The 11558-nt window shown below is 37.4% G+C and overlaps 1 protein-coding gene across 1 annotated transcript; it reads right to left on the bottom strand.

Moving 5' to 3' along the window:
- Positions 1–599: 599 nt before the first annotated feature.
- On the bottom strand, positions 600–4770 carry LOC120326669 (protein CREG1-like). Its single transcript, XM_039392997.2, has 4 exons — positions 4450–4770; positions 3954–4075; positions 2788–2954; positions 600–2539 (listed from the first exon to the last, which is right to left on the bottom strand). Exons 1-4 carry the CDS (start codon positions 4587–4589, stop codon positions 2345–2347), a joined length of 624 nt encoding a protein of 207 aa, XP_039248931.2. The 5' UTR covers positions 4590–4770; the 3' UTR covers positions 600–2344.
- Between the last annotated feature and the right edge of the window lie 6788 nt (positions 4771–11558).

Below are 11558 nucleotides of genomic sequence, written 5' to 3'. Positions count from 1 at the left end.
GTCAGAAAATTACAAGCATTCGTGGCTCCAAATACTTGAGAAATCAGACTATACAATATAGACCGGTATGAGTGAAATGTTAGGTGAACTTGTTAACACTTTGATTCAATACGCAAATAAAAGTGAATGCGTAATAGTATGTTACAATGAGCAGCAATCAACAATGAGTATATATCCTCACTGATTAAAAAAATCTAACTGGAGGTGCATGAACTATTTGAAACCATAAGGAGTAAGTAAATATGTAATTTCGGCAAATGGGCAACTACGTACCGTACTGAATTAATAACTTCGTAGTATTTGACAAAGGCTGGCTTTCCCACATGTACTTAACAGTGCGATGCCCGGATGTGATATACAACAATAGTATTCACCTTACCTTTTACCGATTTCTTTTTACCCCAACTTTCAAAAATATCATTAAAATCGACAACAACTGTCAAAGCAGGCACGAACACCATTCGTGCTACGCCTTGAAAGCAGCACACATCCGCTCGTTTTCGTCTCGTCAAGTATGTGCATTGGAGCGTGCTATCGAATACGATCTTCGGACAAAAATGCCGGAGTTGCGCATCATGTTGTTATATGTCATTGCTTTAACTGACAAAGATGATACTCCACCACTTTCCAATCACACAGCTGCCCCAAGCTGTAAAGTTTTGCACGTGAGTTTGACCTTATACATGTGAGCTTGTTGTTTAGTTTGATGATTTAATTAATAATAAAAATACAAACATTCCGATCTTACTTGGCGTTTAATTTATCATGTATATATAACAAGATATATAATTTGTTTATCCCCTGAAGTAGGTATAAGCGGCATCATTATCAGAAACTCTCGATACTTCGCCGTCGCGTACTCGAGGAAACGCAATATCGGACAAATACGTATAGCCTACTTAAGCAAGGAACTGCCCGGAGGTAGCCTATCGAGCTTCACGGTCAAGATATTCCGCACAATACATTAAGTAATTCAATGCAATCGCCATTTCCGACAATTTAACTAGTAAAAGAGACAACCTTTTTGCTTGAATATTATTGGGAAGATCACCAAGAGTGATGTTACATCCATGGGCATCGTCATGGGGGTTGTATTCAGATAAATACAGGGGTTGCCTTATTTCTTTGTCGGCGCCAATTTATTAGCGTGAACATTGTGATAAGCATGATTCATAGAGATGCCGACCGAACTAGTCTGTTTATATTACCGTATTGTCGTGTAGGTGTCTCGATATACAACACAGAACATGGTGGAGCGGATATTTACAATCACGGAATGGGCAACCTTCAATTTGAGAGTACTGTCTAAAGTTCTAAAACACTGGTTCTCAACCAATGGGCCATGGCCCACTGCTGGGCTATAGAGACATTTTCAAGTTGGCCACAGCCCACAAGTCTGTTAAAAATTACTATGGTTATTGAAAAGTTTAGTTTCATTTGTGTCATCAGAGTCAAATTTTTATTGTAGTAGCAATTAATGATGCTGCTGCTTTTCATTCTCATTATTAAGGACGCACACGACTGCCCCTTTCTTCAACGCTTAGAGTTAGACTCATCGATACATCTGCACTGCAGAAACGTAATATCCCCAATTACTATAACCAGTGGATCCAATCCGCGGCTCGCGAGCCGCATGCGGCTCATGCGCCCTTTTTATGCTGCTCTTTTCGCCTTGGTTATTCACACTTGGCCGTCACACCGAAGTCACACTCGGCCGTATTGGCGTTCATTAAATTAATTTGAAAGATTGGCATCCATGTTTTAACAGTATGCCATAACTCCGCTCTTCCATTTTAATTGAGGAAATTCGCGAGGTGAGTATCGGTGTGCAATTGGGCGTGATAAGAGTCGTAGATGCAAGCGCATGGTGGACGTTGAAATACTAATTTTTTTTGGACTCAGCATAACAGTCGAGAAAACGATTTTTTAACAGATTTTAGATTCAGTGACGCGCACCGGCATTTTTCTATTGAAGCCAAACATTTCCAATTCTTCAACACAGTAGATTTTCATGACATTTAATTGTTCAGTAAATAATTATTCGTTATTATATGTTTTATTGAATTTTGTTATGTGTTTTACAGTACCAACAATTATTCCAATGCTGCGTGGTACGCAACAAGATTTCATGTAAATAGCAAGCGTTAAAAAGTTTTAACTATGTAGCATCAAATTCACCAAAATATATTTTCCGTGATAATGTCGATTTTAATGTCACATTTTGACGACAAAAGAATATTTCACAAAACATGAACAATATCAGCAATTGAAAAATAAATAATGCACTTTATTTTAGAAACAGAGATTCAGTGTCTCAAATCAACTGTTGGATTCTGCTGCCATACTACATATTTGCTGCAAAGTAATCCTCCAGCGGTACAACGGATCCTCCTCCGAAGTAGTCGAGCAACCAAATCATGTCAATTTCTAGCTTGGTAACATGGAAATCATGAGAAGATGGCCAATACTTCATAACTGGGTGTCTTTTGAATAAAGATGCTAAAGCAAATGCTCTCTCTTCGCTGTTGGTAACATTTACCTGCAAAGCGGAAAAATATGAAAAAGCGACAAACATTCATTTTATTGTATATACATCCATTTGCTTAAAGGGTAAAATATTCTTAAATTACACCCAGCTTTGAAGGCGAATGTAAAAGCAGACCAACGGAACATACCAACAACTAGAATTGCAGAGTGTAATTTATCCACTATAAAGAGGTATGAATGTACAAATATGAAGTGTCTTCAGTATTAGTTACAAACTATATTGCCAAATGCCAATTATACCATTTTTCCTGATAAGGTTAGTCTGGCGCATCTCGGGTCTTCAGGATCGAAATCCTGGTCTCCACAATATTGGGTCTCCATCTCCGACAAAGTAAACGAAACAATTGGATTCGTCATAACATCTTGCATGCTGATGTCCAATTCAGTGACGTAAAAATACGGTATTCCTGTACCGAGTAAAAAGATGTTATGTGGCGGTCGAATATGTTGGAATACATTCATATATGTATATAATTGTTAAAGCGTTGGACTCAAATACATTACCATCGCTGCCATCTCAACCAGGATTTAATAAATTGAATAGCCACTGCCGAACCGGACGAAGGTCGCGTAGGGCTCTCAACCGTTTGGCAACCGACAAGTGTGACGGTATAAATTGTTGCCAGTTTTCATGAAAAATTGAACATGTGAATTACATTATTACAGCAAAATTTTGGGCAAATGTAGGGTTCCATAAAGCTCAGTGGAAATTGGAAAAAAGGTATAGCCTTCTAGGCAATACAGTCATCTTTAATAGAGAAAATATTCTGAAATAATACTGAATATAATCGTACATTATTCGCAGACAAAAGCGATTTTCCTGGCAACAATAACGCAAATGCAAAATGATTAGTAGAATGATCCATATGTAAACTTCGTGTCCAACAATTGATCTGATATACGATGTATCCGACCATGTATGATACGGTAATAAGTAGCAATAATGAAATATATGGGTGGATTATGGCTCATTCATGTTTCGTTTTAACTTCAGTCACCTCTACAGTGTGTTTTATGATGTAATCCGATTAAACAAAAGAAAACGCTAGTTGCTAACAGTTGCAATTTCAATTCTGTTTTATCATATAGATACTTTAATATATCGATAATAAATTCACCTAAACAGGTCATTGTTATTGAAATGGTTTGATTTGTAACTCAATACAACCACAAACCCAAAGTGATGGTTTGATGGCGCAACAAATTGGAGGCAAACGTAACTATGATATTTATCTAGTGTGCAGCAAGACTCTTGGATCAAATAATGAATTGGAGGCATGTGCCAAAAGATATTGTGAGGTATTGAAAATTTAATGCTTGTCCGGGGTATCGCTCAGCAAAATAGTAACAGGTCGAAAAAAACAGTTGAAGTAATTGTACTTTAAGAGCATTTTTATCGGTCTAACCTGTGCCATTTCCAATAGGTCCGTCGCAGAAAGAAAATACATTCGAAAATGGTCTTCCAGCTATTTCTTTTAAAGTCGACGTTGTCGCAACGACTGCCCACAACGTTGCATGAACCAGATATCTTAACACAAGAACAACATCTTATATGGTAGTCGATTTGAACCAGCTGTCGTAACATATTCCTATATTATCACCCAAACTGAAGCAATTGTCATGTTCAGCAGAAAGTAAACAACGTTAGCTTTGGCGGCATTTACGTTCAAGATTGCCAAGACATGAATGCCTATTTGGAACGCATTTCGTCATCAAAATCAAACGTTACTAATGATATCACGAAAAGGAGTAACATCGCCGGAACAACGTTATTGATTATTTTCTCCACTAACCGCTAAGTTCTTCGATGAAAAGCAAAGATAATTATTTTCTACTTTAAAGACGATAAATAATCTTGACGAACATTCCGTTATCATTAAATAAATTATTTTAGATACTTGCCTTGCAGTCTTGGCCTTCTCTTGGTGTGGTGGGGGCGAGTCTTTAAGACTCCATCTTTCGTTGTATATCTTTTGCGCAGGAATACCACACGTTACCAAAGAAAACAGACAAAATTTAGCAACAAATATAAAACTATTCATACTAATTTATGTTGACTGAAAATTAACTCCCTTATGGTTTGCTGAAATAATCATGACTAAATTATAAGCTATGTTGATACTGAATTTATATTAAAATTTTTAAGCGGTGTAATATGGTCATATATACTGCAAAGCTGGTAATGAATGTACACTAAGCAGCTCAGCGGGCAAGTAGTATAGAAAATATTTTACGGTATAAATTCCCATGGGTGGTACATTCTTAGAAAAAGGTTTTTAATACGGTAATAATAGTTTATGTCAGACAAGAACTGGAATAAATAACTGAAATAGCTGACTGTTGCTATCATGAATTTAAATATGAGGCAGTATCAGGCGGGCCAGATTGATTTACCTAACCGGCCGGATAAGGCCCGCGGCCCGTAGTTTGCCCATATCAGGTTTATAGGCACCAAAACTGATTGCTCATTCTCTAAGACTCACACAAGTCAATTTCGGTAAAACCACATAGACGCTTATTAATGAGTAAACTAACACATGTGAATGTTGCCATATTTACAATAGAGAGTATTCAAGGTCAGTCAAATTTTTTTTAAATGTGTTTTCACCAACAGTGCACTGAGATTTATTTTTGTATAATATCGTATCGCTTCTAATAGGCACGAGTACTGTGATTTAAAGATGAGACTACGAGATTGTTCTGTCTATACTACCAATCCCTAAAGGGAGAACACATCATTCGGCAGAACCATATTTTACATGTGCTTGAGATATACATTATATATATATATATACTCTAAGATTAAATATAGAAGTCACAATAGACGAAGTGACGACAATGAGATAATGCATTTTTGTCTTTCTTTCAAAAAATTTGCAGATTCAGGAATTTGCCATTGAAATTTCACTGAATTGCGAAATACAAATTGGAATGACGTAGAACATAACTACAGAACAATACCATTTTTACGTCATAAACGACTGTGCATAACAAGTATGTATTGCTCTTCAACCGGGTATACGGTATACCCAAGTGTATACCAGACCATAAGTTGGGTAAACTGATAAAGGGTATACAAAAGGTGTACAGCCTAATTCAGGGATTCTAAACTCTAATATAATAAATTATAAAATATTCAAGCGGAGACAACAATGCAGACGCGACGCACATGAAATATAAAATGTCATTTACGCAAAGAACCGACTTGAGCACATTGTTACATCCCAAATTATACAGATAATGCGGTCACGTGTCTGGGTTGGTGATTTCGGCTGCCATGCATTTCGTTTAATTTACGTTGAACATTATTTCCGTTGACGCTAAAGCCGACAGTCAAATTTATAACTTGCGGACACTAGCCTATTAGATTGCAAGATGATATTGCAATACAATATGTGCTTAAAATTTGCGGACACTAGCTTATTCGATTGTATGATGATACTGCAGTACAATATGTGCTTAAAATTTAATGTTTATTCAAGCTTCAAATAAACATTGGTATTTGTAAGGTATACAAAGTTCTTGAAAAATTGTAAAAGGTATACCACGATAAAAAAGGTTAAAGAACAGTAGAACACCGACTAGAGTAATGAGATAATGCATTTTTGTCTTTATTTTGAAAAATTTACAGATGCAGGAATTTGCCATTGAAACTTCACTGAATTGCGAAATACAAAGTGGAATGACGTAAAACATAACTGCAGAACAATACCATTTTTACGTCATAAACGACTGTGCATAACAGCATTTTATGACAACTCAATGCATTGTTCGTCATTTCTATTGATAATTGCAAGTCTCTATTTACTTGAAAATTTTCTTAACACATCAAAAACTGTTGGTAATATCATAAAATAATTTTAAATATTCAATCTCGTGAAAAAGGAGGGCATTTTAGAACGTCATCGGAGGACGAAAAATTTCAAGGTAAAAGGAGAACAAATCCTCCAAAAGGAGGACGTATAGTCAGTCACTCTACGCCAGCCCTGGGCAAGTTGTGGCCTGCGGACCTCTTCCGGCCCGTGGCATCGTGTCATCCGGCCCGCGATGGAATTTCTATATTTTGACACTTTCTTTTATATTTACATGTAAAATATACTTTAAATGTAAACGTTATTATTGTAATAAATATAAGTGATTTAGTAGCGATGTTTTATCGACCATAGTACCACCTGTTATCTTTGAGAAAATGATCAGCGCTTGTTTTCTTTGCACGTAATCACTGAAAAATAACGAGTTACTGTATATAATCACCGGCGACAAGATGCTTAAGACAAATAGAGGAGTGCCGTGGTATTTTAAAGGGTTCCATTATCTTTGAACCCGCGTACATTTGAACCCGTACATCTGAACCCGTAATTTGAACCCAGAACAATTGCACCTGTACACTATTGCACCTATGGACATTTGCACCTACGGACATTTGAACCCATACATTTCCACCCATGGATTTTAGCACCCGCATATAGATTGAACCCGCGGACATTTGAACCCGTGTACGTTTGCACCCGCGTACATTTGAACCCATGTACATTTGCACCCGCAGACATTTGAACCCGTGTACGTTTGCACCCGCGTACATTTGAACCCATGTACATTTGCACCCGCGGACATTTGAACCCATGTACATTTGAACTCACAAACATTTGCACCCGCGGACATTTGAACCCATGTATATTTCCACCCACAGACATTTGAACCCACGTATATTTGAACCCGCGTACATTTGAACCCACGGACATTTGAACCCGCGTATATTTGAACCAACGTATATTATATTTGAACTCGCGTACATTTGAACCCGCGTACATTTGAACCCACGTACATTTTCACAAAAAATGTTTGCCCCAACGGCAATGTCCAGTCGCAAATAATTTTCATGTTACAGGCGCAAGCTCAATATTCTAAATTTCAACACTGTTTCACTTGTAGATAGTTTTGGTGTATATGCATTTACCCGCTTCTACGAAACAAGCATTTTTGAGTGTCATTGTAGTCCGAGGGATAAACGTCTCTTAACGATATAAACAACATTGTTCTGCCAAGGTCTTTTTTTTTGCTGTTTTTTTTTACATTGACATTTGTAAATCCTTATCTCATTCGTTAGTCGCGATCTCCAAAACAGACGATGACCTAGAAAGCGGTATTTCGTTGAAATTCCTGAAACCAGGGCTAATACGGAACAAATATCCCACAGACCAATGAAGTCCTAAATGAGGGTCTTACTAAAACTAGCTTTACAGTAATATTTTTAGTGGTCAACTCCTATAAATTTGTTCTGAAATTATTGCACCGAAAACGCCTACTATGATATCCCGCCCAGCATGAGATTTGGGAGCTCTGTGGCCACTTCATGTTTTCTTGCTAGCATGTTTACAAAATTGTTATATGTATGCATACACGACCACGCTTTACTGTTGAAAATGAGTGTTGTCTCAAATCAGGTTTTGCCATTTTTCCTAAAATCAATCTATAAATTGAATACTATTGTCTGTATATAAATAAATAAACGCACAGATTCTTCGTTTCTAAGAAAATATGAAATTAAGATAATGAAACTATGCCATTTTTGTAACAACATGTTCATAGCCAAATGCCAGTTTTATTGAATGTCAGAACAAAACTATACATAGAAATCGTAAGTCATGTAAATATGTTGAATATTCGAAAGTGAAGAAATTTTAAAATCATTATCGTGGCCAAAAATGGTTTTTGCTGTTTACACTATTTAGAGTAAATCGAACATATTCAGCATATAGGGTCTCTTAAATATGATATTGCAATTTACAAACGACGTCATAGGTTACGGATTACATTTATTTTAATATCTCAATAAAGTTATCACTCACAAATTTGTGTCGAATGGGCGATCAATTTTGAGAGAGAGTAGCTATGGACGTTTTACAAAATAGGAATTTATCAATTATGATACAAAAGTTAAACAACAAATCAAAATAATGACGATGATATCACGATCAAAGTCAAAATCAAATAGACTGCATTTGAGCTATTGAGTGGAGATACCTCAGCTTGTCGGTTTCAGTTCCATATGAAAAAACTTTAACTGACAACCTAACAGCAAGTTGTACATACTTTGATCTTTGGTGGGCCGTAACTCCTACATGAGCATTTGCCGCAGTCAGTTTGTGGACCGCAATGTCTTTTCGTAGGCCATTCAGCAAACCCCATATACTCGGATGTTTGCATCGGAACATTCCTTGTAAGGCGTTGTGAAATCTTTCTACAGCGTTTGTTGTTCTTGGGGCCGAAGGCATCATTTCAATCTCTTTGGCATAGTTCCACAATCGAGGGGGAAATCTTGCTTCTCTTGGACGTGAACCCACTTGAGGTCCACGAATGTAGGTGGATTCAAAATATTGCAAAAGTTGATTGCATTCGGGCGAATCTTCGAAGGTGTCGCAAAGCAAGGTGAAGACTTCGGCAACCTCGTTAATGGGAACAAAAGCCAGAGCTGCCAAACTTCTAATTTTCAGATTGAAAGAGGGTAAACATTCAAACTTCTCTTTTAATCCGATAGAACCAACTTTTCGAATTATAGCTTGTGACAGGTGAAAATAACATCCTTTAATATCGGCCAGAGGAAATTGTGCATGGAATGCATTGATAGCTGCTATTTCAAAATCAACAATGATTTTGGTGGGGTTAGCATTTGGGAAAATGATTTTCAACACTTCCAACATCTGAACGTATGTTTCTTGTCGCTTGTCTCGTAATAGAAAATATACGCATGGTGGATAGGATGCGCCCACTTTACAGTGAATTGTATACAACTGGAAGAAAATATCGGGCACCACATCAAATATACCGTCGCCAAGATATGTGTCACTATCTAGATGTGCAAGTAGTGATCGATCTCCAATGGCCATTATCCGATGACGATCCTCCGGGCCAGTGTCATGCAAAATGATATCTAAATATTCGCTCGGAATATCAAAGCTTGCACTTGTAGGATTCGTACGTGAACAATTTTTCTGTCGCCTTACTCTGCGTATATTGACCTCCAGAGTCGACTTGCCTGGCAAGCGCATCAGTACATCTGTTGATCTTTTATTCAATACTTCACCTAAAATATATCTTGTCGATGTATTTGATGGTGTTGATGCTGCTTCTTTTAATGTTGCACGGATGATCTCAACTTCAGTCTTAATGCTGTCGCCAGAATGACTGTGATATCCTAGTTCTTTTATTACATTCTCACCGATCGTAACAACAGTCGATTTACATCGAAATTTCCTAAACTGACGACAGCGCCAATGAGTAGCATCTGAAACCTGATCATTTCGCTACAATATTCGTGGCCTTTGTAAATCAGTAAGTCGTTTCCTCTTGTGGTCTTGGAAAATGTAGGCGCCATGTTTCCAACTTATTTTCGCCAAGGGACTTGTCATCTTCGCAGCTGCAACGTCCTGAAGAAACAGTTTGGAATTGTCTGCGAGCAGTGGCGTATCTAGGTAAAATGGCGCCCATGGCAAAGGTTTAAAAATGCGCCCCCTCGCTTGTTTCCTTTTTTGTTTACATGAAATTGATTGCTCTCAACTACGCAACATAACAAGCAATTTAATAACTACACAATAAACAATAAGCAGTAGACGATCGTGCAATAACAAGATCTTAGAATAGTATATTTCGAGACGCAAATTTGCCAATGATTTCATCAAAATTTGTTTTTTTTTGTTTCACCCCTCTTTATACTTAATATAGCCAGATAACAAAGCTTTCCTGGCTAATTGAAGATCGAAGGTATGACAGAATTAATTTTAGTTCACTAAACGACCGATCGTAATTTTCTATGGATACTGCCAATGTCAGCAAAATTTGCAAATCTATCCGGAGATTGGGAAAATCCAGAAAAGACTCTGACACACACTGTTTTCTTGTCATAGTTAGGGTTACCATATTTTTTGACTTCAAAGCGGGACGCCTCCTGTTTCCGACTTTCACTACATAGGTCTACATTTAAGCCATCCCGACTGTCTTCATTGACCATATTGCCATCGAGAGTTCATGCGCATATTCTCTGTCTAAATATCGAGTTCAGTTCGAAAAATAGAAAGGAATAGACGCTAACGATACAAATGATCCGAATTTAGATTTTTTATGTACATCAAGAGGAATAAAGAATATTGAAATAGTCTGCCTTTTTTTAAGCATTGAGAATTTGCTTATTCGCCAAAGCATGCATGTAGATAGCACGTTTAAAAAAAACGTTGTTCAATGTTACATTCACGCGAACGTCCTAACAGGACCAAGTAGAATTGATTTTACATGTGATACGTTCGCTAACAATGTTAGCGGGAAACAACGAAACAAACAAAATAACGCATTCACCTTCAGTAAGTACGCTAGCATTGCGCTACACAGCAAAGACAGTAACGAGAACATGTTCGTGTATTATGCTGAATGGCTGAACGCAAAAGTGGGACTTTTGGCTGACTTGTCGGGATGGCGGGACAAGACGCTAAAAAGCGGGACTGTACCGCCTAACGCGGGACGTATGGTAAGCCTAGTCATAGTCTATATCTTACATGGGCAAACTACGGCCCGCTGGCCAAATCCGACCCGTTGGCTATTTCAAACTGGCCCGCCTGATGCTTCCACAACCAAACGAAAACCAAATTTTGATGTTTTAGCTGAAAAATAGCTCGAGGAATAGATTGCGATTAAATTTAGTTTTGGCAGGAAGCTTATTGTTTTCCACTTTTGCTTTGTAATACTGGAAATATTGTCCATAATATGTAACTTTTTACGTCACAGTTACATGGCCCGTCACTATAGGCGGGCAAAATGTTTGGCCCGTGAACCAAAGACCTTGTTTTATTCGTGATCCGCCAAGGCACGAATAAAATAGGAAAAATGCTAACATGCTAACCGTTTTGTGCCGTTATTCATAGGGATTTGTTCAAAAAGAATTGTTTTAAAACAATTGTTTCAAATCAAGTTTTTTTGCCTTTTTGGTTCAAAATGGCTGTACTATTTTTTTTTTTGTATTG

This window comes from Styela clava, chromosome 4 (genome assembly GCF_964204865.1).
Source record: "Styela clava chromosome 4, kaStyClav1.hap1.2, whole genome shotgun sequence".
NCBI classification, from domain to species: domain Eukaryota; kingdom Metazoa; phylum Chordata; class Ascidiacea; order Stolidobranchia; family Styelidae; genus Styela; species Styela clava.
The sequence above is the reverse complement of the archived record's forward strand: the minus strand, read 5'-3'. Positions and strand labels throughout refer to the sequence as shown.